At 45.0% G+C, this 28,000-nt stretch overlaps 1 protein-coding gene across 9 annotated transcripts; it reads left to right on the top strand.

Moving 5' to 3' along the window:
* The first annotated feature begins 13 nt into the window (after nt 1-13).
* LOC146258301 (suppressor of tumorigenicity 7 protein homolog) lies at nt 14-27,941 on the top strand. Of its 9 annotated transcripts, none has more exons than XM_084671752.1 (16): nt 15-172; nt 5,398-5,433; nt 16,065-16,147; nt 16,505-16,664; nt 17,596-17,707; nt 18,273-18,388; nt 18,581-18,656; nt 18,876-19,030; nt 20,754-20,851; nt 21,646-21,760; nt 22,181-22,253; nt 22,919-23,021; nt 23,970-24,120; nt 24,354-24,446; nt 24,830-24,972; nt 27,567-27,941. In XM_084671752.1, exons 2-16 carry the CDS (start codon nt 5,412-5,414, stop codon nt 27,660-27,662), a joined length of 1,596 nt encoding a protein of 531 aa, XP_084527878.1. In that variant the 5' UTR covers nt 15-172; nt 5,398-5,411; the 3' UTR covers nt 27,663-27,941. The 9 variants fall into 9 exon arrangements, with proteins under 9 accessions (XP_084527880.1, XP_084527878.1, XP_084527876.1 ...); XM_084671750.1 differs by lacking the exon at nt 15-172 and adding an exon at nt 303-442; XM_084671751.1 differs by lacking the exon at nt 15-172 and adding an exon at nt 3,927-4,044.
* The last annotated feature ends 59 nt before the right edge of the window (nt 27,942-28,000 follow it).

Here is a 28,000-nt window from a genome sequence, read left to right as displayed (position 1 = left end):
GGATGATGTCAAATCTATGGCTGAAATGGAACAGTCATGCTAGAACAACCGAAATTTTGCATGGTCTGGCCTTAGACATTTGTTTGGACTATATGGTATTTTGTAATGTTACTTATGATTTAGCGTTATGTTTATCATTTATCGTTAAACTACAAAGACCATCTGATTACAGGTAAGATCCACGCATCATACCACTTTGACTTTTTAAATGCCACTTGCTTTCTAGGGACTGGTCAATTTCCTACCAATATTAGCGAGTGTACTTGTTGCTAACAAAAAGCCAGCCACCTCGAGCTAGCTAGTAACTCACTTTGTAGATGTAGAAGCATTTACAGCCGTACACGCAGCTACACATGTAGAAGTAGTTAGCTTCTTTTGGAGCTTTAGTAAAAGTTTGGGAATGCGAGTGATGAGGAATTGACATTTTACACTCTTTTTTAAGGTAAATTCGTTGTCGTTTCTTAATGTATTAATTGCAAATCTGTGTTCTTAGCGTCACTTGCAAAGTGTTCAGCTAGCTAGCTAAGTTTGTCTAGCTAACTTAGAGCTAGCTTAGCTTGCAAGATATGCCTGTGTTGTAATTACCCATGCTGTGACCAACGTCAACTAGCAAGCATGCTATTTATTTGGGGGTCTTTCCATTTCTCATATTTTATTCCAGTCAGTATTCAAGCCAAGTTTTCATTTAAATCAACAAGCTATTATTCGGCTCATTACCAATAGTAAATCTACCATGTACAGTAAAGGTCAGATCCCAATTTCAAGTGTAATTATAATCCATGTGTGTATTCCTCGCGTTTGAAAAATCAACATGCTATTGAATAAAAACTCAAAGTTGCACAGTTTTAGATTGACACGATTAGCTGAAGAAATGTGTCAGTGTCACAGTGTGTGGTGGGTGGGTGTTTGAGGTGAGCGGTAAAATGACTTGGTGAAACACCCACCATTACCACCTTTAGTCTAGTAAGCAAATGTACGTTGCTACTTTACACTCATTTCATTAAGAATACAAGTGATCTGTCCGCTATATTTTTCTTTATTCGTCTAAACAGTCAACTATGTATTTTCATATTAAACGGTCGGCTGACTTCCCCTTTTTAGGGGTAATATTTTTGGTGCTTGTGAAGAGATGCATGGAGCTCAACTTTTATCAGTCATCCTCCGTTTCTTTTTCTTTATGTCATGTCTTGTGGAAAAGAAAAAAGAGGTCTATTGTGATCTTACGGAGGTGAAAATGGGCCTGAGGTTTAGTTATAGGCTGTCAAGGACAGAGTGATGTTAACATGAAGCCTTCAGGGTTGTTAGAAAGCAAATCAAGTGATTAAGCTGAGAATCACATGGAAACATCAAAGCACAGGAGGCATGTTGGTTTATTCTGCTACTGGATTTTAAATTGCCACTGGCTCTTATCAACAAGAACCAACCACTGCCCAAATAATGTTTGTTTTTTTATGGACAGAGCTTCAGCCTTTCCATAGATGACCTTTTCTTTCAAACGTGTCCTAGCCATTTAGTTCCCACTTATGTGAGGCTCACCTTTCTGCTCTGTCAGCCAACAGGCTATTTGTTACTTGTAGGGGGTTCATGTCGTCTAACTCCATCCGTCTTCTCTCCAATGCTCCTATGCTCGTTATTACAGTTCAAGAGAAACTATTGGCTACTGTGTAAAAAAATTAAGCAGCCGCAACAGTTGCCCAATCATGAGGCAGCTACTGGCTAAAACATACCAACTTCATAGCTTAATATAGAACCAGTGTGCCGTCTCAGTAACTTGAGCACAGAGAGGAATGTTTGACCTACCTTCCAGACCAGGCAGCTATCACCTTGGGTTCAATCACAAGTGCATTGACAAGGTTGGCATTAAGGAGGTGACACCCTTGATTGACGTCAGAATTGCGCTACAAGAAATCAGATTTTTAGACAAGGACCTGGTCTGCATATGCATTTGTGTAATTTTAAGGTGACACTGAATGAACAGCAATCTTTTCTAACACTACCGCTGAACTGACTCCCGTATAACATATTTGAATAACCTTGTGTGACAGCTTAGACATAGGGTGGCAGCCAAAACAGTACTCATGCACACCTTTGACAAAGTAAGGATAGCTAATCCCACCCGAGTGTACCATTTCTTAAAACTTGATTCGCCTGACGGACCAATCCATTTGACTAAATTAGGACCATGTGTAGCCTAATCCACAGAAATATAGGTTTGTATTTTCTATAGGGTCCCGCAATACTATGCAAATAGATTTTTAATGGAATTCCTTCCCTCTCTTGGGCAGATAGCTTGGCACACACTAAATGTGGTCTTGTCTACTTTTCGAGCGTCTGCAGTGGGATCAAGGGTCGGGCCCAGACAGATAATTGTGTGTCTGTATTTGCCATTTCATCTGGGTCTAAGTGTCATTAATCTGGTGGATGAACATCATCTTTGTTTGTCCAGGCTGCTGCACTTCTCCTTCTGACCATTAGGTGTCAGCAGCGACGACCACTGCAGCCGGTGACCCAGTTAGCATGGTCACTGCACAAAGACCCCCCAAATCTTTCCTCTAAGTGTCTCATTCTACTACCCCTATTTGAAAAACAAAGAAAGATAGATTGATTTGTGTATTTGGCCAAAAGATCAGACCTTTCGGTCTACAAAAACCCCCATTTGTTCTCAATTACAAGTTTGAACCTTCTCTTTTTACCCAAATTCACATTGTCTTTTATGTCTTGCATCTCAAGCTGGCTAGTACAGTTATTTCAAAATGATCTATCAAAATGGGTGGTTTCCACCCCCACATCAGATGTAAGCGCTCCCTGATGAAGTGTACTGTTGTAGCTAGCTCGTACAATGGACGCCACCCCCCCCCCTCCCTTTATGCTCATCCTGTGCTCCCATGCTCATTCTTCCTCTGAAGGATGGCCACGTTCCTCTCACGCTTATTTTCAGTTGCCTAGCAACCAGGAGGAGAGGCTTTTTTGGGTGATACTTGTGCCAATCTGGACGGGGTGGGGGTGGGGGTTTGGGCTATGTTCAAGAGCTAATACTGGAGGGCTACATCATGTGATTGCTTTTGTTTGAGGTGGGTTACACCTTTTTCTCTAAATACACTCAAGTTCTTGAGCCATTGTGTAGGGTACCTCCTCAATTTGTTGTTTTAACACATTACCACCCATTCAGTCTCACCTGGCCCTTGCGGTTGTTATGGTGATGGGCCAGCATCCTGAAGGCAACCATGGCGATAAGAGGGACCGTGTTTACCCTGCCAGGGAGCGTGCCCTTTGTGTCTTGTTTTATTTGAGATTAAACCATAGGGATGCACTTTACATATGGTTACACTGACTCTACACAACCCAAATGAGCAATTGTGGAAATTCAAAAAAATGGTGGCAGAAGTGAGAAATGTGGGGGAAGGACAACTGGCAAGATTGTCCTTCCCAATTCGATTCAAATCGATTCTTGGGGTCACGAATCAATACAAAATCGATTTACAATTTGTTGAGATTTTTTATTAAAAAAATGTGCTTTGTGAATCACTAGAAGACTGAATCGCGATTCAAATGTGAATCGATTTTTTACTCCACCCCGAGCGTCTGCAGCCCTACAGTAGTGACCCCCTTTTACTTCTCCCCCTTCTCCCCCTCCTTTCCTGGTGCAGTTTGTCGGAGAGCCCCCAGTGTAATTAGCGTGACCACAAGGGGATGGGAGGAGGGGGGTGTGGGGGGGTTTCTCAGGTTGAGGGATAGGAGGAGGGAGGCGTGGGGGGGTTCCTCTGGCTGAGGGATAGGAGGAGGGGGGTGTGGGGGTGTTCCTCTGGCTGAGGTATAGGAGGAGGGGGGTGTTCCTCTGGTGGAGGGATAGGAGGAGGGGGGCGTAGGGGGGTTCCTCTGGTTGAGGGATAGGAGGAGGGGGGCGTGGGGGTGTTCCTCTGGCTGAAGGACAAAGACGAGTTAGAGAGGGAAGACGACGTGCTCGTGTGTGGAGGACAAAGAGAGCTGAGGATTCACCCCATCACCCCTCCTTGAGAGTGGCTTAGCTGGGCTGTCTGACCTGAGGTGCAGTACCAAATACATACACACACATACATACATATATGCAAACACTATACAGACGTAATTTTGATGTATAGGTGTATCTGTGAGCTGGTTATACAAGCGCAAACATGCATGTGACATAACCTAGTGAATAGGTAAGAACCCAAACTTAATTTTCTACAGTAAACTAAGCTACTTTCCATATAAAAAAAAATATATATATATATATTATATATGAAACCACAAAGCATCAATGTAAAGTAGAAAGAAAATATATGATATTGAGACAATACATATATAGAATATTGCCCATGGAACCAGTAATGGTAACATTGGTCAGGTTATATAGTATGACGTTCATCATAACCGAAACAAATGTTATGCTTGATGGGACTTTGATTACATAAGTCTACTTGTATGGATGAAGTCCCTGCATAGGCCTACATGGAATTACTGTAGGTTACACAAGTGCGTGTGTGTTTGTGCAGTTGTAATATGCATTCTGGTGGCCGGCTTCCTATTCATTTCAATTTATGGAGTTGCCAGACCGAAGTCTACCCTAGTGTCCCGCGCAGGTCCTCCACTGAGATGTGTGTCTGAAGACTGTGTGTGTGTATGTCTGTGTGTAATAGACCAGTTCTGATTGGTCAGTTCTTACTTCCCGTGCCTCAGTTCACCGTCCCCTCCCTCGATCTCTCAATTCCTCCATCCCTCTCACCAAGCATCACCAGTCAGGCCGTTTTTAGCAGTGTCCCTGACGTCACTCTGTGTTTGCATAGCCATTGTGTTCCAAGGCTGCCGCGGCCCGAGGATTGCAGTAGCCGCTCTTAGCTTTTTTTTCCTCCTCTCCCCCCCCCCCCTCCCCCTTCACCAGGACAGCCCCTGTTTGCTCCCCGCTCCGTGGATGTGTTGAGAAAGAGCAATGACAGACCAGTAGAGCAAATGGATTGACGACCGTCGGAGGCAGCGAGCCGAGGCTAATGCTAGCTACTACAGCTACATCTCTGGATTCTAACACGCGCACCTTTTGTGTGAAGGATCTCATTTTATTTTTGGGGGTGTCCTGTTCCTGCACAAGGTCCACAGCTTCTCAGCCAAACCTGCGAGTGTGTTTTTTTTTTTTTTTTTTTTTTGCCGAGGGGAGCGTGTTTCAGTGTGGAGGGAAGACTGTGTAGCGGCTAGTGGAGAGGACCATCTGGGCATCTGAGAGCCAGGGTCGGCTCGGCTCGGCTGGATTGTGTGCTTTGATGACCCCCGCTGTGTAGCTGCCTGCTCACCAACCCCCTCCCCTTCCCCTCTGTCTCTCTTTCCCTCCCTCCCTTCCTTCTCTCTCCTCCTCCTCCTCCTCCTCCTCCTCCTCTATCTCCATCGCAGCTCCCAGCCCAGCCATGTTCGGGACAGAGTCTTCATGTAAGTACCACCAACCTCTTTGTGTGTGTTTCTCTCTCTGCGTGTGTTTGAACCGTATGTCCTGCTTGTCATTTGAGCTCTCCCCCCTTTCCTCTATTCTTCCTGTTTCTCCATGTTTCCTGGTGACAGATTGCATTGCAAATAGGCTGGGATCTACCATTTTGCATAAAGGACCAATAACAGCTGGTTGTGCAGAAATTCATGGTTACTCGCTTATCCCTCCCACTACCTCCATCCTCTCAACCTCCTTTTTTCACCCTTTTTGTCACCCCCCCCCCCCCCCCCCCATCCCTCAGTCTTATTGCACGGCTCCATGTTGATCTCACGTTTATATGGGTCTGCTGTGTGTTGCTGTATCAACTGAATGGAATGGCTTGCCTGTCTGAAACCGACACACTCTTAGCCTGTCTTTGTGTTCCATGTACTGGACTGTTGCACATGATGGCTTTGGCCGGTAGATGCTTTGGCTGTTTCTTTCGGCCTCCTCGTGCCTTCACTGCAGCCACATCTCATAATCTCTGTTCTTTTAGGTCAGGTGACATTGAAGGGGGTGAACGTAATATTCATTGTTGGCCTGCCAAGGCAATGCTAGGACCAGATCTGGGAGAGCACTGTTGGTTGAATAGCTAGTTTGCACGGGGACCTCAATAAAGCCTTAAAAAAAACAGTGTTGATCTGCATGTGGTGCACATCCCTGTGAAAGGACTCTTCTCTTTGATCGGTTCTGTGATGCCCGGCTCGTGTGCCTGCCTGGTGACATGAATAGCATCGGGCTACGCTATTTCAAATGAATTTGTCATGGTCACAGAGCCAGAACCAATGGAACGATGATCCCCTCGTGGGTTTAAAGTCAGATGAAGATTGCAGGCAGAGCTCTTTCTTATGACTTGAGACTCGGCATCGCTACACTCCGGCACGGTCTGTTGAAACGCCTCATACTGTTGTCTTGATCTTCATCTTAGGAGTTTTACTCTTCAGTGAATAATGATGTTCCAGATTAGAGATCGTGGCATCCATGAGTCATGCCTTGCAGAGGGTTTCTCTGACCTGCTGTTGAACAGTGTGTATGTATGTCAAGTATCTGACTGATAACCGGCAGCTTTGAGCTTGTTTTTGAGATTCACATAATATTAACTTGTTAATACCGAATATGAAAGGAAGACAACAGCCCAGAAATGTCTAGAAAAGGGATATTTTGTTTTCTTATATAGAAAAACTATACCCCTATACGATATCTGTCATGAAGTGTGGTCCGATTTGAACTCGCCGAAATATAGTTCTGTATGTGTTTTTATTATAAATAGCTATGAGTTTTTGGTAGTGATGCGACAGGAATTCCTGTGTGAGATTCAAGTCTTAAATTGTGCCTGTAGAGTTGAGTAACAATTGATGACATTTCTAGATTTATTATTCCCATGGTGACCACAGGTTTTGGCCCCCGCTGGTGTCACCAAGGTGACCACACCGGTTGATAAGAGCAGGGGACCCTGCACTCGCGTCGGCCTGGAAAGCAGAATATTACTGTCCTAAACGCACCATTAGACACAAACTACAAATGGACAAACACTGTTCAAAGTGGACACATCTGACCACATGCTACACTTAAAGCACTTAGAGCATACTTTCTGGGAAAAAAACAACCTTCACTGGCTATCAGAAATATATGTTCAACCTGAGTGATTGCACAAGCTATTCCCCTCCTGACCGCTCTGGGTAAACACAAGAGATTGAATTTTACATCCAGTTCCTTCTGTCGGAGTTGTATCTGTTGCCAGTCTCTAACCAAAACACCTTTACCATCCCCCTCTTCTACTGTGCTACCAGCTCAGGCGATGCTAAAAGAATCAATGCTCTCTTATCAATAGAGTAATCAATCGTTTGTGTTCAGTTTTCTCTAAGATGTAGGCTATGGTCTGAACTCAAAGATGAGGACCGGATTCCTTTAAAAAAAATCTCAAATCGGCATAGCTACAGCAAAACAGTGGGAGTGCAGCCTTTATAATGCCTGTGGGTAGTTGGAGTTCAGTGCAGAACACATCTAGACATGATCTTTTTTGACCCACTGATCAAATGCTGTGAAAGCCCACTGTGACCAAGCTTTGATAACAAATCCCTGTCACTATTTAGCAGAGTTAATGTATCTAGGTAAGACAATATACTTCTATGCCTATGTCATAGAACTATCATTCCTTAAAAAAAAGAAAACAGGATGTTGGGAAGTAGGAATATCATTTTAACTCTGGCCACTTTCATTTGTAACAATTTTCCTTGAAAGGGTGCCCATAGACTTTACCCGTAACCTTAATTAGCTTGCTCTTAAGTTGGCGCAAGTTCATTAACTCAATTACAACTTGTGGACCACAACCGTGCCATGTGGGTTTATTTAGTTTTGGGGTTTGCAGATCTTGGACGATTGCTTGAGTGTTTACTGAAAATGGCAGGTTGAAAATGGCAGACAAGGGGAAAGTGACTCTGATGGCAACCAACGGTCTCTGTTGCCGTGGTTACCTGTCGTAAGAGTGGCAAAATGGCTCAGGGTTGGGTTTCTGTGGTAACTGCTGACTACTGCTATTTGTGTCCTGCAAACTTCAGACTGTACGGCAGAAAATGTATAAGAGAGATATATTTGTGACCTTTGTATTCCCAGCCATTGGTTAGTATGCTCCCTGAGTTATTTAAACATTGACATATTTGGTGTTCCTTCTCAGTGGTCGGTTGTCGGTTCCACAGCACTTCTGTAGAGAGGTGAAGGCCTGGATTTGAACGCTAAGGGTTTGATAAGATGGTCAACAACCCCTTTTCTTCTGTATTAATTGTCAGTATTGACTGCATAGACCTGTCTCAACAAATGTTACCAACGGTATTATTTTTTCAGTGATCAGGACCGGCTGAGTAATCATAACCATTCGTAGCCTTAAAGATCCTCTAAAGTTGAATTGGAAATGAGTTTTAAGTTCATCACACCACAGCAGAATATGTTTAATACCCATCCACATTCAAATGAAATAAAAACACACAAGTATGTTAAATTAGGCTTTGAAATTGTGAGAAAATCAGCAGTCTTCTCTGCTTGAGACTGGGGGGGGCGTGTCGCCTGAAGGAGCTGAAGCTCCGCCCCCTCGAATTTATTGAATTTAGCAACACTAGCTAAAACAATTGCAGATATCAGAACAGCCATATTTGCAGTCTCTGTGTTTTATGTGTTAATTACTTTATCTTTGCATCGTACCAGCTGAGTAACATAATGCAACTGTCTGTGATCTGACGTAGATATGTCGCTATGACGTAGATATGTCGCTATGACGTAGATTGGTCGCTGTGACGTAGATCAGTTGGGTTTCGGCTCAAAAATCTGAGCTGAAAACGGAAGATAAACTTTTCAATGTCTAACTCACTGTCGCATATTTCAGTGTGACAAAGTTTTCGTGCTTTGCACATGCTTTCAGGAACTCATTTCACACGTATATAATGTACTGAGAAGCAAGTCATGGAATTTGCTTTACAGGCCCTTTAAGGATTACTTTGATCATCTCTCTAATTGTGTGTGTGTGTGTGTGTGTGTGAGAATGGGATTTTGGGCAGCAAGTTTTCGACGGATATCTCAAGAACCGGGCACTCTGCAAAGTTCACATTTTGCAAGTGTCTTTTTTATAATGCAATGGGGTGCGGAGCTGAGATTGACGATGTTTGGATCAGCATTCCAATAAATAATTTGCTCTGCGCTCGACTAGGGTTGCCACCTTCAATACAGAAAAATAAGGGACGCCTGCCACAGCAGGGGCCACACCCCTCGGGGCCACGATGACCACAGGCCCGATGACATGCCAGTGGTGGTAAATCACAAATTAAAACATGTTTTCATACAAATATAAGATTGATACATGGACATTATAAAAAGATATCTGCTATTGAAATCAGTGTGAACAGATGTCCTCAGTCTCTCTCCCAACTCAACTGGTCATATCTTCATAGCTGAATATGACGCTAATAAACATGGGCCAACAAAGTTTGACAGTGAGACCATAAACAATTAGCCTGACGTTGTCATAATCATAATTAGTCTGAGAACTCTCCGTTGTGCTGTGTACGGGGCGTGTTTCAACCGAACTCGTAAAACAAATGCCTCTTCGCTCAATTGGATAGACCTACAACCAATCAGAGCAACGTAATATGTTGTTTGTTGAAAACAAATTCAACCCAAGTGCTCTTTGGTGACGTGGTTGATTACGTTACTGTTGATCATCTGTCCATCATTGTATAAAGCCCGCCCTGACAATTTGCAGGGGGTATCTGGAGCTGCCTCCGCCATTCTTTCAAATCGACACTCCGCCAAGAGACTCGCCCTCCTCTGACTCTGATTGGCCGTGAACCTGAAACAAACCGATCAAACCAACGATGGCAGCAAGTATTACCCAATCAGGGGTAGAGTAGGATGAGTCTTCACAGAATGCGGGTGGGATGATTTGCATGGGATGCTTCGTTGAAGACAACACTGAAAATACGGGACAAAACCCGTCCCGTATTGATTCAAAACGGGACGCGCTATTTTATTCTCAAAAATGGGGAGATGGGGGGCAAACCTACTCTCGATTAGCCATCCTGAGCTGACTGAGCTGCACTAAGCTCTCTCACGAGCCCACTATTTTACTGATGACATACTGGCTAGATAACAAACAAAGCCTATATTTAAAGTGGATGGTTTATTTCAGTAGGCGTAGCTGGAAGGCTATTAGCTAGGCCACAATTGTTGCTGTGTAGACTAAACCAGAGCCATGGACTACTAAATCATAATGGTTTAGCCTAGATTGACAACAGGGATTAGATTTTCAATGCTTTACGCATCATCACTTGCTGGACAACCTTTCAATTGTCAATTCACAAATACATTTTGGGTACTCTATTAGCCAACTGTTATTTGGAAGCAAATTTGCTTTTATAACCAATATGGACAGGTTATCGGTGCTGACTGCTGGCATAAATACGCTGCTTTCAAAGGTTTTTTTTTAATGGATGAAATGCTGGCTAGCTAACAGACCGACAATATAAAGTGGATACTTTCAGAATAGATAATTGAATTGTGTTACACTAATTAACGTGTTTACTGATGTCCATGTTGCCTGCATCACAGACATGGGCACTATTCCTACCACTTTAGCCTCCTTGGTCGTTTTCTTGAGGTATGGATATAGTGATCTACAAACGGGTATACGACAGGAACAACGTTCGTTCGAATAACAGAGAACCTATATAATACATTTTGATCAACATAACATATTATGCAGACAAACAAAGGCTGCATATTCAGTTGCATGAATGTACTACAGCATTGGCAATTTGTTTATAATGAGAAATTGCTTTTATGTTGTGCATAAGTGACTAGAATAGATGATGTGTGGAGGTTAAACAAGTACTTCGGAGAAGACAGTTTAAATTTTGATCTGAGAAATATAGGTACCAAAGCCAATGAGAAGAACTGCATCATGGGCACTGCACTATCTATAGTTCAAGTAATCTTTATTTGTGAGTTTCACTGATGTCTTAATCGCTGACTACATCACAAGCACTGTGCACTGTGCACTAGTTTATTTAATTTTATTGTAGACATGAGAAATGAACACTTTACATTTTTCTCAACAGTCGAGAAAAAAGGCCTGTCTATTCACTAATGCTATATTATGACTGAGGCAAACATTGTCAGCTAGGCTATGGACATGTATTGAGTCGAACACAGCATCTCTCAGGTCCTTGTACTTTCTAATTGTTGTTTTGAAACTTGTGACACTACTGCTGTTGCCAGTATTTCACCATAATGCCTTTGTGTCTTCTACAGCAACTTACCCTGTGTGGTAGTAAAGGGTCATTGAGGAGTTGTCATGGTTACCTTTTCATACAGAGTTAAGAAAATGCTGTAGTCCCTCATTAAAGCAGGATATCTTGGTTAGTTTAAAATAACTGCAACCCCCCCCCCCCCCCCCCCCCCACACACACACACACAAACACTACCAAGCTGCAAGAGGAGGCAGCAGACTTGTGTATTCCTATTGGACTGTCTAGTTGTCAATCATGTATACTGTTGCTGGATCTGGGGGAGGTAGAGCAGGCCTCACAACTGAACTGAACTATCCTAATGATTGTTTTAATCGACAGGACACAGACATTGTACTCTCTTGCCTTTTATGTGTGTTGTTTGTCAGTGTGGATTAAGACACAATGGAGCATAAGCATTTTATCTCTGTAAGATGTACAGTAATTATGGATATTGCTAGGCTGAGCATTGTATTGGACCCTTTTGGGTAGGCTGTGGTCTTAGAAACGTGTGTCTGTAGATCACAACAGGTGGCTGGTGCTTGTGTCTGTGTTCACAAAGTTGACAGGTTCCATTGTGTGCAGGCTTGGGCCTATTGTTATTGTGCGAGTGTGCTTGTATTATTATTATTATTATAGCATGTATGGATGTATGTTTTGGGATCGGTCTGTTTGTTTTGTGTTTGCGTGTCCACTGGGCCTCAATACATTAGCACCAGCTGCAGCGCTTGTTAGCATAAAGCCAGTAATCGGTCTATTTGACTAATGAACCTATTGTGGTTGCTGGCACCAGGGTGAACCAGGAGCCAAGACTTCTGCTAGGCTATCACAGATTTATCTTTAAGGGTGCAGCACAGCAGAAGAGTCACAGCGGAAATCTGAGGACTCAAAGTGCTTTTTCCAGCTATCTGCTGTTGAGATTGAGTCACAAGCACAGCACATTGCATAAAACATAGGCTCTGTAAATGTGTGGGCGACTTGTATATCAATCCAGTTCTCATGGCTCAGAGCTAGCCTGGTGTTTCACCAACACCATCTGCATCCCTGACTTCACCAGAGTCCTTATGGTAATCCTACCTTTTAGTTTTTTTTTTCATACAGTTTACTGGCAATGACAGACATTCGTCAACATGCTTTTTGTATCTTCTCCCCAAAGGTCACAGAGGTCATTAAGCACCAATAGGCTGTATGTGGGTCCATCACTCAAAGCCAGCCCCTCCCTGCAGCTAGAGGAGGCCAGCTCTAATTGTTTGAAATCGTAAACATCAACAGGAATTACCAGCAGAGACAGAGTGACAGTTTAGCTTTTAGAGGCTTAAAAGGGCTGTCAAATGTGGTCCTGTACTACAGATGGTGGAAATGTAGCTAGTGTTGTTCTGCATGCCATTACTGCGTGTGCGAGTGTGTGTGTGTGTGTGTGTGTGTGATCATTATCATCAGAATAGCATTCCTGACTGACCCTCATTAAAAGTCCCATTGGTATTTTCAGGCTGATATCCTATTTATTCCCTGACCTATTCTTCTGTCACAGTGCTATCATCAGAGACTAGCCCATGTTTCTCATTTATTCTCAGGGGCTGATAATGCTTCTGCATGTTGCAGAGATCTTTCTTTCAATGATGAGAAGAAGAATTCAGTGAAAAAAAACTAAAATAGTTAAGTAGCTATTACATTTTTTTAATTGTCATTTGAAAATGTAAAATCCTTGAGAATAGAGAGCCAAATAACAAGTGTGGTAGTGGTGTCTATTACCCACATAACATGCTTTGATAGATTCAATATAAACATAGTGGTATGCTAGACTGGTGACCAACACCCTATTCAACTTGTAGAATATGGTATTAATGGAGTTGTACAATAATACTTCTTATAGAGTTCACGAAAACTGGGGAAAAACGTGTATAAGCTCAATTGATTTTTGAATAGTCTGATCCAGTGTTTCTCCTACCATCATATTAGCCCCCCCCCCCGCCCCCCCCCGCCCCCCTGGAAGGTCAAGTACATTTTTTATTTTAGTTTTTACATAGCGCCAGAAAATAAGTCATTTAAGGTTCCCTTGCCTATAAAACAGGTCTATAGCTAGCTCTTTTATTAAACAAACTAAATGGCCTTATGTTATTTATCTTATTTACACGACGGCATGTCATTTCTGTCTCTATGGTCTTTAATTGAGCAAAGAGTGAGCAAACTCGCTCTCATGTTCTTTACAATAATATTGTAAATTGTGTGTCTTTTTTGTTTGGTTGGTTTTTTGCTCTTGTGTTATTTTGCAGTTAGTATTCTAATATTTGGACATTGTGGTTTTGCATTTTTAGACATTAAAATGATACCAAAATAAATTAGGGCAACACAAATACAGCCCAGGATCTTGTATAATTCTAAATGTTTCTCTGCTGCAGTCACACTGTGACACACACCAAAACAATAAGATTGTAGTAGTGTAACACCTATGTGCCCTCAGTCAACAATCATTAAATTAGTTTTATCTGAATCCAAATAGCCTAATATTAATCAGATATGCTGCTCTTTTACTAATTGGATACTATTAAATGGACTCACAGATGCCTCCTGGTGGTTGTCTTGTCAATATCCAAGCCACTGGGAGAAGGCAAAAATGTTTTTATGTATCTGGGGCTTTAACAAAATATATTCTAGCGTCATCTTTCCAGATGGCCCAGTGACAAAATGAGAAACATGTACATTATATCAAGGCAAGGCATTGTGTCAAACCATCGGTAACTAAAGGTTCTTAATCAGGACAGTCTGAGAATCCTAACAAGGTGCAATTTGCTTCTCACAATAATATTCTCACGCTAATATTGTCCGTATTGGCGGGTTCTAAGACCTCAGTTACTGAAACGGGTCGTATCGGCTACGTTTTTGACACCTGACTTCCTCAGTATCTGAAAGTACTAACCTGCCCACGCAAGACCTGTTCATCTCATCCAAGTATGTTTTTACCTCAGATTCACTTTTGGCTTGAATGGTTGTCTTGTCCTCCATGCAACTCTGCTGTGTCACTGACTCTATTATGGCTTCTCTAAAATGCTTCTCTCTCAAGATGCCAGAACCCACTCCAAGGACTGAATGGAAGCCAGCTGCCAAAAGGAAGGAAGCTGTGCGTGTGCCTGGGCGCTTTCTCTCTGGAGGAGAAACCCTCCTGAGTAGTGTCTTTGTCCCAGCCTCTTTCTGTCAATTCCAGCCACCATCTAGTGGAAACATTCGGCATTGGCATCTTAAGTGTCCAAGAGCCATCTCAGCCATTGCATCACCCAGAAATGCCCTCTCCCTCATCATTTGCTGTGACTGTAATCGCTGATGAGCTCATGCAGACATGCAATCTGAAAGAAAATTCCTTCTAACTTGCTCGTTTAAGTATGACATAAATCTTAATTTGGGAACACTTTTACATTAAGTGTACATAAAACGGTGTTAGCAATGTGTAACTACACAGCAATTACATAACTCTGCACCTAAAATGTTGTTACTATGGGTATTGCCAAATAGTTTCTTTGTGGTGTAGGCCTAGTTATTTGAAATATTGAAATGCTCTAAATGAGTTACCCTTCTGAATTACAACACATAGTCCATTTCAAACTCCAGACAGTGGAAATAAGCCCTATGAGGGTTCAAGCCAGGACATGAACACATTCTCTGGAGTTCTTTGGGGGACTGACAAGACTGCGTGGTAGCTGAGGTCTGACTTCGTTCACTGACTTGGAAAGGGGGAGGGGCCCAGAACGGGTTTCCAAGATGCTGTGGAACATCTTCACCGCCAGATCAAGCCTCAGCAAGGAGGCAGCTGCTGGTGTCTACAGAGGGTTCACTGGCTGCGTCAGTGGAGGAGAACTAGTCTGGGTTAGGGAGAGGAGGAAGTATCACAATAGTTAACTGTTAGCTTCCCGCCCCCTGGTCTCATCCACTCTTCTCCTTCTATTTGTCTCCTCGCAGATATTTGTTTTTGTTTCTGGGAAGTGATCGAATGGTACAGATTGAGAGCTGGAAAGCAGCGATATAAATACAAATGAAGACGCTCCATCCTTTTCTTTGTTGATCTGATCAGTAAGACTAATGTGCATATGATGCTCTTTTTTAGAGGATAAGAATGTACTGACCACTGGGCAATAAGGTGTCCAAAACTAAATAGTGGCATGATAAATAATGCTATACTAATTTAGGTATAGGCATAGGCTATGCTATTTAAAGTAATTGCAAGTACACTGTAGTTTATGGATTTGACATAAGTCATTTGCAGAAGTAGCCTATGAATAAAAGGCTGCTACTAAACAGGAACTCAAAGGAGACCATTGTCCCTGTAAACAGCCTATGAATGTTGAGCAGATGTTAGTAGAGTTTTACTGTACAGACGGATCCTGTCTGCACACTTTTGAAGAGAGTGTCTCTCTAATCTCAGGGGGGCAGGGGGGGTCTCAGTGTGAACACTGTGGGCCCCTACTTCACTGACTGGCCAACACTTGATCAGGCTTGGGCTCGAATTATCATGCCAAATCAATATGTTAATTAAAAATGAAATCAAATTGATCTGTATAGCCCTTTTTACAAACTATGTCACAGAGGGCTACTCATAGAATTGCTCCTGAAATGATCAAAACAGTCGAAACAGTCGAGAAAGACGAGGAAAAACTCCCAGAAAAAAAACTAATTGAGAGGGTAAAAACTTGTAGCCAATGTTTTTATTTGTTTAAGGTTTTGCGTATAGTGGCATGGCACTGTGCAAATGTGATTACACATTAATAGTGCAATTCATGATCAACCTGATTTCAAACCTTTTATAGCAAAGCATTCTGTTTTCCATGTCTCCACAGTAAGCATGTTTCTCAACACCCTAACACCCAAGTTCTACGTGGCTCTAACGGGGACGTCCTCATTGATATCAGGCCTTATTCTGGTAAGTTTTCCAGATATTTACAATAAGACAGCAGTAACCGTCTTTCAGAAAGGGCCACAGTGGTTTAGTAGACACAATCCTCCCTGTTGAATGGCTAATACGTTTAGTTGCCCCAAAATTACTTTGGGTTTCCTTTGTAAGAGTTTGTATTATATCATCATTTGTAAACTTTTGGGGTTTTACATCAAACTAGATAACGGTTGGATTCTATACATTTGCTTTTTGTACCCGGCCCGGAAACGATGCGTTAAAAATAACTAAATAATAATCATGATGCATGAGTTACGTAAACATAAAGATGTGTAATGCAACACAAAGTTAACATTTCCTAAAACGTCCGTCTCCCCTCCTGTGAAGATATTTGAGTGGTGGTATTTCAGGAAGTACGGCACGTCCTTCATCGAGCAGGTATCGGTGAGCCACCTGCGCCCCCTGCTGGGTGGAGTGGACACCAGCTCCCCCAACAACTCCAACACCAGTAACGGAGATGCAGACTCCAACCGACAAAGTGTATCAGGTACGAAAGCGTTTACCTACGCAAGTGAATCATTCATAAAAAGGGAGTCATGAACTGTGATCATCGATCACAGAGCAGCGCAGATCGGTCTATTCTAGTCACACTAAACCAACAGCACTGCGCTCTGACGCAAGTAAATGCAACTAAAATTAACGTTACTTGCGAACGTATATCTTGTAGCGCAGATCTTGAGTGTTGCTCGTCCTTTGCTGACGACCACAGAAACACAAGGGAATGTAACAAAAACACCATGTTGAACAGTATGGTGCAGTACTATTTTAGAACTACATGTGATAAAAATAACATTGTTGTGTGCGTTGAAATTCCCGAAGGACTGTGAACTCCTTAGTTTCTCATTCAGAGCGAGACAACAGCACCATAATGACGCAAACGAACAAAACATTTTGTTAGTTCGAGTGAACTTAGCATCCCAGTTGTTTACACCAATGCGATATACCACAATAAGCTATTAAGGTCAGCGGTAGAGATCTTTGTTAACACACAATACCACAGTTTCATAGAGCATGTTTTTCTGGAGCATACACGATCGCACTCCCTACCCCAGTCAGAATGCCACGCGTGCCTGTTCTGGTGATCAGACAGCCAAACACTTGGGATTAAACAGGATTATCATGAGCTGTGTTGAATCAACAAGGCCTGATTGTAGCAAAGGCTTTGTAATTATTTGCCATCCTAATCTCCCATTCTTTGGAGAAGAGGAGCGAAATGTCAAATGATGGCGCCTCTTTATAATCCATGTCATTTTCACCGGTGTGCACATTAAAATGTTTTTCATTGTCGGTATTATAAAGAATCTTAATGGCCTACTTCAGAATGGTACAAAGATAATCGACATGAGTGATACTGAATTGGTATATTTTGTTGTCTGTGTTGAACTAAAAGCAACATTTACCATTCATTTTTAATATAGGAAAAAAAAATTCAACCAGAACCCATCACACTCAAGATCTACCTCTCTCTCCCATAGAATGTAAAGTATGGCGAAATCCACTGAATTTATTTAGAGGGGCGGAGTATAACCGGTGAGTGACATTGCAAAGTGCTCTCTATTGGTTGAAAAAATTTAATCTCTGGAATAATCTTCTAACTCTTCCCCCACTGCTGACTGTCGTTCTTCCATCCTTTTTTTCCCCTCCCGTCTTGTTCTCTTTTCATTCCTCTGCTTGTCGCCCTCTTTATTTCCCATTCTGATTTTCTACCCATTATTGGGACTCAGTGGCTCCCAGGAGAGCAACATCCAAAGGCAGGATGTGATGTCACAGGGAGTTAATGTTAAAACCTATTGAGACTATCTCCACCTGGAGAGCACATTTAGTAATGATATCATGGGGGGAATGTCCCTTTACTTGCTGTAAGTCACTCTGGATAATAGCCGCTGCTAGATGACTAAATGTAAATATCAGTTCCCTTCCACCAGCTCTTTACTGTTCCTCTCCTCGCACCCTCTCTTGTCTGCCACCCTCACAACCTCCCACTGAATCTCTATCACTTGTTTTCATTGACGGCAAATCAACCGCAGCCACAGTTTGTATGTATTCATCCTTGACTGTTTTCCAAATGATTTGTTTGTGTGTGTGTTTGTGTCAGATATACGTGGGTGACAGGCCGAGAGCCGCTCACGTACTACGACATGAACCTCTCGGCCCAAGACCATCAGACCTTCTTCACCTGTGACTCAGACCACCTTCGACCAGCCGACGCCAGTAAGCACCCCACGCACCCCACACTCGCACACAGCGACCGCAATGCAGTGAGAGGAGATGATTTTTCTTGACAATTTCAATTCGTGCCTTTTAGTTGCTCCCTTTGTAAGTTTCTAACCTCCAATAATGAGTGTTTACGTGTGTGTGTGTGTGTGTGTGTGTGTGTGTGCGTGTTTGTGTGTGGACCCACAGTTATGCAGAAGGCATGGAGGGAGAGGAATCCTCAGGCCCGCATCTCTGCAGCACATGAAGCCCTCGAACTGGAAGAGTAAGTAGCCAACTCGATCGTCAGCGGCACACCAAAACGTAGACTGCCAAACCATACCCAGCGGGCTTTCGAAAAACATTCGAGATCATCCACGCCCCAAGTTGTCCCCGGCGTGCGCGTTGTCATTTCCAAGATGCCCAAGATATTGAAACCTTCCGCGGGCGACAGTTTAGCGTCTCGAAGGCCCCGCGTCGACATGCCACGCTTGTCTCCTCACAGCTGTGCGACGGCGTACATCCTGCTGGCTGAGGAGGAGGCCACCACCATCGTGGATGCAGAGAAGCTCTTCAAACAGGCCTTGAAGGCTGGCGAGGGCTGCTACCGACGCAGTCAGCAGCTGCAGCACCACGGCTCGCAGTACGAGGCCCAGCACAGTGAGTGGGGAAGCAGGGGAGGCCCAGCACAGTGTGTGGGGGGAGCAGGGGAGGCCCAGCACAGTGTGTGGGGGGAGCAGGGGAGGCCCAGCACAGTGAGTGGGGGGAGCAGGGGAGGCCCAGCACAGTGAGTGAGGGAGCAGGGGAGGCCCAGCACAGTGAGTGAGGGAGCAGGGGAGGCCCAGCACAGTGAGTGAGGGAGCAGGGGAGGCCCAGCACAGTGAGTGAGGGAGCAGGGGAGGCCCAGCACAGTGTGTGGGGGGAGCAGGGGAGGCCCAGCACAGTGTGTGGGGGAGCAGGGGAGGCCCAGCACAGTGTGTGGGGGAGCAGGGGAGGCCCAGCACAGTGTGTGGGGGGAGCAGGGGAGGCCCAGCACAGTGTGTGAGGGAGCAGGGGAGGCCCAGCACAGTGTGTGGGGGGAGCAGGGGAGGCCCAGCACAGTGAGTGAGGGAGCAGGGGAGGCCCAGCACAGTGTGTGGGGGGAGCAGGGGAGGCCCAGCACAGTGTGTGAGGGAGCAGGGGAGGCCCAGCACAGTGTGTGGGGGGAGCAGGGGAGGCCCAGCACAGTGTGTGAGGGAGCAGGGGAGGCCCAGCACAGTGTGTGGGGGGAGCAGGGGAGGCCCAGCACAGTGAGTGAGGGAGCAGGGGAGGCCCAGCACAGTGTGTGGGGGGAGCAGGGGAGGCCCAGCACAGTGTGTGGGGGGAGCAGGGGAGGCCCAGCACAGTGAGTGAGGGAGCAGGGGAGGCCCAGCACAGTGTGTGGGGGGAGCAGGGGAGGCCCAGCACAGTGTGTGGGGGGAGCAGGGGAGGCCCAGCACAGTGTGTGGGGGGAGCAGGGGAGGCCCAGCACAGTGTGTGAGGGAGCAGGGGAGGCCCAGCACAGTGTGTGGGGGGAGCAGGGGAGGCCCAGCACAGTGTGTGGGGGAGCAGGGGAGGCCCAGCACAGTGTGTGGGGGGAGCAGGGGAGGCCCAGCACAGTGTGTGAGGGAGCAGGGGAGGCCCAGCACAGTGTGTGAGGGAGCAGGGGAGGCCCAGCACAGTGTGTGAGGGAGCAGGGGAGGCCCAGCACAGTGTGTGGGGGGAGCAGGGGCGCACAGGCTGCACTGTTATCAAAGAACTAGACACTTTGACAAGAAATCCTTTTAGTTTATTATATACATATGAATTATATTGAGGGGACTGTTTTAAGATGTGTGTTTTTATTTAGAGCCATAGGGGTTTTATATATATATATATATATATATATATATATATATATATATATATATATATATATATATGTATATATATATATATATATATATATATATATATATATATATATATATATATATATATATATATATATATATATATATATATATATATATACATATATATATATATATATATATATATATATATATATATATATATATATATACATACATATATATATATACATATATATATATATTCCTGAGATTATGAGCTTCCGTGCAAGTCTCTATTTAACAAAGCTCAAACCTTTTCACTTTCAATGTTTATATCAGTCTCTATTTTCTACTTGCATAATATCCTTTGTTCCCCACTAAAAGACACTGACTTGCTTTGTCTAAGTTCTACACAAGTAATACCATCTAAATCATTTTGATTAAAACTGTCAACTTATATATCAGCTATTAAGTTGCCCGGATTGTATGTGTGTATATGTTATTAATGCTTGGTTTGCTATGTGCCTCAGGAAGGGATACCAATGTACTAGTGTACATTAAGAGAAGACTATCCATGTGCTCTAGAAAGCTGGGCCGAACAAGAGAAGCAGTCAAAATGATGAGAGATGTAAGTACACACCATGTTGCCACAAAAAACACCAAACGTATTTCACATTGTTTTATTGCTTAACATCGTTACACACGCTTATTAGTTGCATATTCAAAGACCCGTTGTACATACAAGTCGTTCGCACGTGTAATCCCCTCACACAGTTTAGCGACACATGTTTGTATATACACTTTAAATAGCCATTCTTAGATAACAGTGGTTTAATCAGACTGGATTTTGTGCTTGTAGCTCAGTAAGATGTTTTTTGGGAGGGACCCTGTTAACTATCATGTTTATGTAGCTAACACATTTCAGCGTTTAACCAAGCAAAAAGTACATCTCCTGGCTGCAGAATCTGACACATGGAATTATTAAAGATTAGCCCTAGCTGTCTCACCCTGCCTGAGTAAATTAACCAAACAACCAACAGCTGACACATGGCAGCAGTAGTATAACAGGACTGGCAGACTTTCAATGAAAGAAACACCATCATAAAATATCAAATGTCTAAGAAAAAGAGCTTTGGTACTATCCTTGGTCATGGCTTGCTCAGGCATTGGTGTTGACAGCAATGCAGTGTCAGCATTATCTGCAACCAACAAAGGCGTAGTTGATCATCCAGAGAGGTGCTCGTAATATCAGGAGATAACAAGTCAGAAAGAGAGACAGTTGAAGGGATGCTGGCTGGAAATCAGTCGTGGGGGTTAATGGTGGGTGGGTTGTTGGTGTAAACGTTTAATGCTCTGCTTGTATTCTGTGTGTTTGCAGCGCCTGTCTGGTATTACATGTAACAACAGTTGTGTGTTTTCCAGTTAATGAAGGAGTTCCCTCTCCTCAGTATGTTCAATATCCACGAGAACCTTCTAGAGTCGTTACTTGAGCTCCAGAACTACGCAGACGTACAGGCCGTACTGGCCAAGTACGACGGTGAGACACACACACACATACACCCCCCCCCCCCACACACACACACACACACACTCTGTTATTCACATAGAGTTGCATCAGGAGCTCTCAGGAAGGTTCCGAAACTCAAATGTGTTTAAGCTGTATTCCTCCTCCTGTTAAAATATGATATCACTATAATTCACATAGACCAAATATGCCCAGGTCAAAGCATGTTCAAATGAAAATGACATAGTAAAGTTCAAAGTGAATACAAATGTTACGAAGTAAATGTGATTATCAGGTAGGAATATGTAAAGTGACACTCGAGCAATATTAGCCTGACACCTTGATCTCCTCCAGAACCCTCGAGCATTCAGTCTATTTCAAATCTCCCATTACTGTAACCTCACCGTTTCACAGCGCTTATTCCCCTCGCCTGCTGTGTCTCCCTCCACACAGATATTAGTTTACCCAAATCAGCAACAATATGCTACACAGCTGCCTTGCTGAAAGCCAGGGCGGTATCTGACAAGTGAGTATTACTTTCCCCCTTGTTATAACGGCAGGACTTCTTTACATACCCAGAGTGTTGTTTACAAGTTAGGCGGTGTCATTGTATTCTTTCAAGCAGCCCCCAGAGTATCTGGTTGGGTTGTATTGTGAGAAGCGACAGTGAGTACCATTCGTATTGTGTAGAGGTTGACCTCTAGTGCTTGGGGGTATATGGTGGATACAACAGGCTTACACACGTATACCAGCATGCAAGCATGTTGACATAGATATATCAATAATGTATATGTTTTGCGTGTACATAATAGTTCCAGTATCTATAATAGTTGCAGTGTCTATTGCTAAATATTCCCAGAAGTGTTGATGAACGAATGGCAGCAAATGATATGACTGCATAGGATTTTGGAATGAGACAGGTGTCTGTACAGTGGTCAGGTGTTCCCATCCAGTTGGCCCTAACGTGAACGTCAGCACATAGAACACGTGCGCCGTCACGCATGCAGACGCTGACGTACGAACGGACGTGTTCGCTCGCGGCATGCGTACACAAACCTTGAAGTAGGCCAGTCGGAGACCCGCTGTGTGTTGACCCGCCGTGTGTTGACCCGCCGTGTGTTGACCCGCCGTGTGTTGACCCGCCGTGTGTTGACCCGCCGTGTGTTGACCCGCTGCTGTCGTCCTCCCCAGGTTTTCCCCAGAGGCAGCCTCCAGGCGGGGGCTGAGCACAGCAGAGATGAACGCTGTGGAAGCCATACACAGAGCTGTGGAGTTCAACCCTCACGTCCCTAAAGTGAGCCCACCCGACCCTCTCATCATAGTTACACTAAAAACGCTCTCAAGGAAACGAGTCTCAATAAAGGACACTCGAATGACCGCCACAACCCCAAATAGCATGCACATCACAAACCATATTGGCCGGGTTTCCCGGATTTGTTGAGAAGCTCTTAACGCTAAAAGCTTCTTAGGAACGTTTAAGAGCGCTCTAGAATGCCCTTAGAATGTTCCTAAGAAGCTCTTAGCTTTAAGAGCTTCTTAACAAATCTGGGAAACCCGGCCATTGTGGGTAGATAGGTACAGTAAGTAGATGGACATAGCTACAGTGCTGGAACTTGTATAGCAGTTGTGTGTTGGAAAATCCTTGTTTGTGCATCGATTGAGTTAAAGCTGTGCTGGTCAATTGAATGTACTTTCTTTTAAAGCTTTTCTCACGACCATAAACTCCCTACAAAAAAACAAACAAACAATTGTTGTCACCTTCCATCATTTTTCACGGTTGGCTTAATAAACGCTAGCTCATCTTTCTGTACCGTGGGCGATGCAATGGATCCCATCGACAACTGCTAACAAACGTAGCAACTGTGTCGAAAACGTTTGCATTCATGGTGCTCCTCAAATGCAAACAAAGAAACAATGCTCAGGTTACGGAGTGGCACCAGGGGGGGGGGCAGTTCCCTAGTGGCCCACTCAGGGCTCCCATTTCGGCCTGGATAAAGGCCGCCACGTCACCGTTTACCCCTGGGTGACTGTGAAAAGAAACAGGTGTAACCATTTGAAAAGGGATCACCACGCCACCGAGAGCACTGCGCGATCTGCCCGTCGGCCACGGCGCACGTTGCGAACCTGCATGCAGAGACGGCGTCGCGTCATTAACCCTTTTTGCTTTTTCTCTCTGCCTCCCCTTCCTCTGCTGTCGACGCGCGGCCGCCCCCCCCCCCCCCCTCCGCCCCCCCTCCCGCAGTACCTCTTAGAAATGAAAAGTTTAATACTGCCTCCAGAGCACATCCTGAAGCGAGGGGACAGCGAGGCCATCGCCTACGCCTTCTTCCACCTGCAGCACTGGAAGAGAGTGGAAGGAGCTCTCAATCTGCTGCACTGCACCTGGGAGGGCAGTGAGTGACTTGCTTCTCCGCACCACACCAGCGCACACCAACACGGTCGCTCCCCCACTCACGTGGGATGTCCCCCTCGAACGAGCGAGTGCCACGGTGCCGTGACCGACTGATGGCAGAGGGAGGACTAGGCCTACATACTCCATGTGCTGTACCATTGGATCGGTTGGTAGCCCCAGTACAGGGGCAGGGGTGATGCTGGAGCCTGATGCAGAGTTCCTTTGTGTCTCCAGCTTTTCGAATGATCCCATACCCGCTTGAGAAAGGCCACCTGTTCTACCCGTACCCCATCTGCACTGAGACTGCTGACAGAGAGCTGCTACCAAGTAAGAGAAGCTCCTCTCCGGTGCCCATACACACCAAGTTATTGGCACGGTCTGCCTGTGTCGTCTGTGTGACAGGATTCACTCGAAAGTCAATGTTATCCCAAACCAGTGCGAGTATAGTGGGTGTATTCGGTTTATGTTAGGTCATGTTATTGTTACAGTACTGCATATAAGGATAACATGATTAAAAGAGGAATTAAAGGGGGGGGGGGGGGGGATACAGAATGTGATTTCTAGACTTATCATCAACACATTGGTCTTTTGAGTCGTTTTCCACATGCTGGGAGTGTAATCGCCAAGAGAGCTCCTGGACAGTGCGGTCCGAATGCTCCTGGGGGGCTCTGCAGTTGACCCCCCCCTGTGTGCCTTCTCTCATGTGGAAGCAGTGTTTCACGAGGTGTCGGTGTACCCCAAGAAGGAGCTCCCCTTCTTCATCCTCTTCACGGCCGGCCTCTGCTCCTTCACCGCCATGCTGGCCCTCCTCACACACCAGTTCCCGGAGCTCATGGGGGTCTTCGCTAAAGCTGTGAGTCTCGCAGCCGCTCGCTCAGAGGACCCTGAGACACACACTCTCTCTCTCTCTCTCTGTCTCTCTCTCTCTCTGTCTCTCTGTCTCTGTCTGTCTCTCCCTCTGTCTGTCTCTCTCTGTCTCTGTCTGTCTCTCTCTCTCTCTCTGTCTCTGTCTGTCTCTCCCTCTCTCTCTCTGTCTCTCTCTCTCTGTCTCTCTGTCTGTCTCTCTCTCTGTCTCTCTCTCTGTCTCTGTCTGTCTCTCCCTCTCTCTCTCTCTGTCTCTCTGTCTCTGTGTCTCTCTCTCTCTGTCTCTCTGTCTCTCCCTCTCTCTCTCTGTCTCTGTCTGTCTTTGTCTCTCTCTGTCTCTGTCTCTCTCTGTCTCTCCCTCTCTCTCTCTCTGTCTCTCTCTGTCTCTCTCTGTCTCTCTCTCTCTCTCCACAGACAAACCAGAGACACCGTAGCGCTGTCACACTTCAGTACTCGCCTCCCCTCTCCCAGCCCGCATGTCAGGCCTCAGACTGCAAGGGTACAGCATGGTGCTCTTTCTCCCCGGAACGATTTGCAGATTGTACCGCATGGCGGTACTAAGGCAGGCCCCCCGCAGCCTCTTTATTTGATCGCTTCCCCAAACGCGCACTCGTGTCGCCCGGGCCCGAGGGCGTGTTTCATAGCTGCCACTGGAGGGCCCCCTCCGCTGGCCTTGCCCGGGCCGGCGCTGCATCTCCCTCAGGCCTGTAGGCGCTCGATCCTGCGGCGTGATTCCACTCCCCTGGAATGTGCGTGAGCTCATGCCTCTCCTCCTGACGTGACGCTATCAGCAGCTCCCATCTCTTCCTCCTCCGCTGTGGGGAGGGGGGGGGGGAAGGGGTCCACACTCTTTTCCTACGTCCCCTGTTCTGTTTTGGTTGGGGTTCTCAAGTGATACAGAGAGCTGTTGGCACACACACATAGGCTTGCTGGCCATGTTCCAATAGTGAGGAAAGGTAGCATCCCATCTGCACGCTAGGGCCCTGTGCATAAACATGGATTCACTTCATCGCCGTTGCCAAAGGAAGCAGCGCTCTTGGAAGAGTTGGACGGGTAAACCTCAGTTACTCAAGGTGTTCTTTACTCTACGGGTGTCGTCTGAAGATACAATTTGCATATAGATTGCACTGGGTTGTCAGGTGCAAACCTCAGACATGCGGATTGCTTAGGTGTGATCCTTTGCATATGGATTGGGAATAGAATAGATTTCACTTGTTTTGTTTGTGGAACATAGGTGAGGTCACCTTAATCAGTTTATCCTGCCTTAAAAATCAATGTCCAGGGAAACGTGTCAGTGTTTAAGTTCTACAATTCTTGAAATATCAACGGAATCATTCTTATGATGACTAATTAACCAGGCAAGAGAGACCCATAAACACAGCAGCCACTGCCATAAAGCTTCAGTGCACCTCTTTAGAGATTTGACACATTGCCAGATCTGATAGAAGCCACTTCCAATTAAGTTAAGTGATGGCCCTCCTCCCTGGAGTTTGCCAAACTGTACTTAAAGCACTGAGAGCATGAGGGAAATGATTGTCTGGTCTTATGAGACAGAAATGTAACTACAGCTGACAACAGATAGTGTTTGTCACCTGGCTTATAGCGTCCCTGTGGTGGGGCTATGGTGCTATGGGGATCAGTGGTATGGACAGGAGGACTGGTCAGGATTTGAGGGAAAGACTAATGGAGTCGGTGATGGAGATCATTGGAGAGCTCACCCACCTCAGACTGGGGCAAAGATTCACCTTTCAGGATGATGGCAACCTGACGCAAACAGCCAGGACAATGCAAACGGATGGAGCAGGAAGTCTATGAATGTCCTTGGAACGGCCTCGCCAAAGCCCAGACTTTCACCACATCAAATATGTGGAGACTTGAATATCCTGATGGATTGACGCTCCATTAATCTGTCACAAAACAATGCGTGCAAGAAGGCGTGTAGCTGTCATCTCTGCCAAAGTATTAAATGACCTGAACACTGAATTGTATGTATTTTTTTATTGTATGTATTATTTTATTAAGTTGATAACACAAAATGTGGAAAAAGTAAAGGAATCTGAATTCTTTCTGATTCCTTAGGTGGGGGATGACATTCTGGAAAGACTCTCCAGAGGACATTAGATATATTTCCATTAAGGGGGGGTGGGGTTCTTTTATTTTTCTCTTGCGTGTCAACAGGGATTTTCCTACCCCGTCTCTCCCCTGACGTCTTTATCTGGCATCTGAAAAAGCTAAGCCTCCATGACCCACCAGAGTTCCTCTGAAGGAGCCCCTATCCCCCTCACTGCCATGTTGTCAAAACACAGCAGGGAAGAGGGCCTGACTTCACCCAGTGGAGCCATGAGAGGGCCCAACACTGCTGGGCCACAGCAGCGAGGGCTGGGGAGAAAGTCACACCATGTAGTTGCCTCATTTATGGATTAACCTAGTCGTAAAGTTGTTTGCATGCCAGGATATCCAGTAGGCTGGTGCGATGGAGGCTGCTAGACCACTGAGCGAGGTTTCAGTTGAACGAGGTGATGTGTTGGTCACCTTCATGTGTGTGTTGGGGAATTGGCACTGACATCTGTTCTCTCGTTCTAGTTTCTCAGCACCCTGTTTGCTCCCCTCAACTTCATCATGGAGAAGGTGGAGAGCATCCTGCCATCCAGCCTGTGGCACCAGCTCACACGCATCTGACTGGAAACATCCGGATTGAACTAACTGACCTTTGTGCCAACATCTTGGAAAGTGGACACACAGACAGACGGAGAGGAATTGATCATGTGTGGTGGCAAGAAGAAAAAAAGAAAAAAAGAAAGAAATGAAATTGATTTTGATACATTTTATTTGGGGGGGGGGATTTCAATCTCATGTAAAACCATTTTTTGTTGTACCAAAAAAAGGTGATCAATTGCCATCATTAAAAAGTGGAGAAAAAAGAAAAGAAAATAAAAGACCTTTTGTGTATTGCTGCAACCCAGCTTCTTGCCTGCCACTTTAATTGAAACTAATATTTGTAGACAGAAGTGAGGTGC

This window comes from Hypomesus nipponensis, chromosome 14 (assembly GCF_054491055.1).
Source record: "Hypomesus nipponensis isolate SF chromosome 14, ASM5449105v1, whole genome shotgun sequence".
NCBI classification, from domain to species: domain Eukaryota; kingdom Metazoa; phylum Chordata; class Actinopteri; order Osmeriformes; family Osmeridae; genus Hypomesus; species Hypomesus nipponensis.
This window is presented reverse-complemented; position numbering and strand designations above follow the sequence as displayed.

Excerpts from the sequence above, each read along its gene's own strand:
- LOC146258301 (XM_084671752.1), top strand. The coding sequence starts at position 5,412 with ATGTTCGGGACAGAGTCTTCAT. Across the intron at positions 17,708-18,272 it reads AGAGGGGCGGAGTATAACCG|ATATACGTGGGTGACAGGCC; the intron begins GTGAGTGACATT and ends TGTTTGTGTCAG. Across the intron at positions 21,761-22,180 it reads CGTACTGGCCAAGTACGACG|ATATTAGTTTACCCAAATCA; the intron begins GTGAGACACACA and ends CCCTCCACACAG.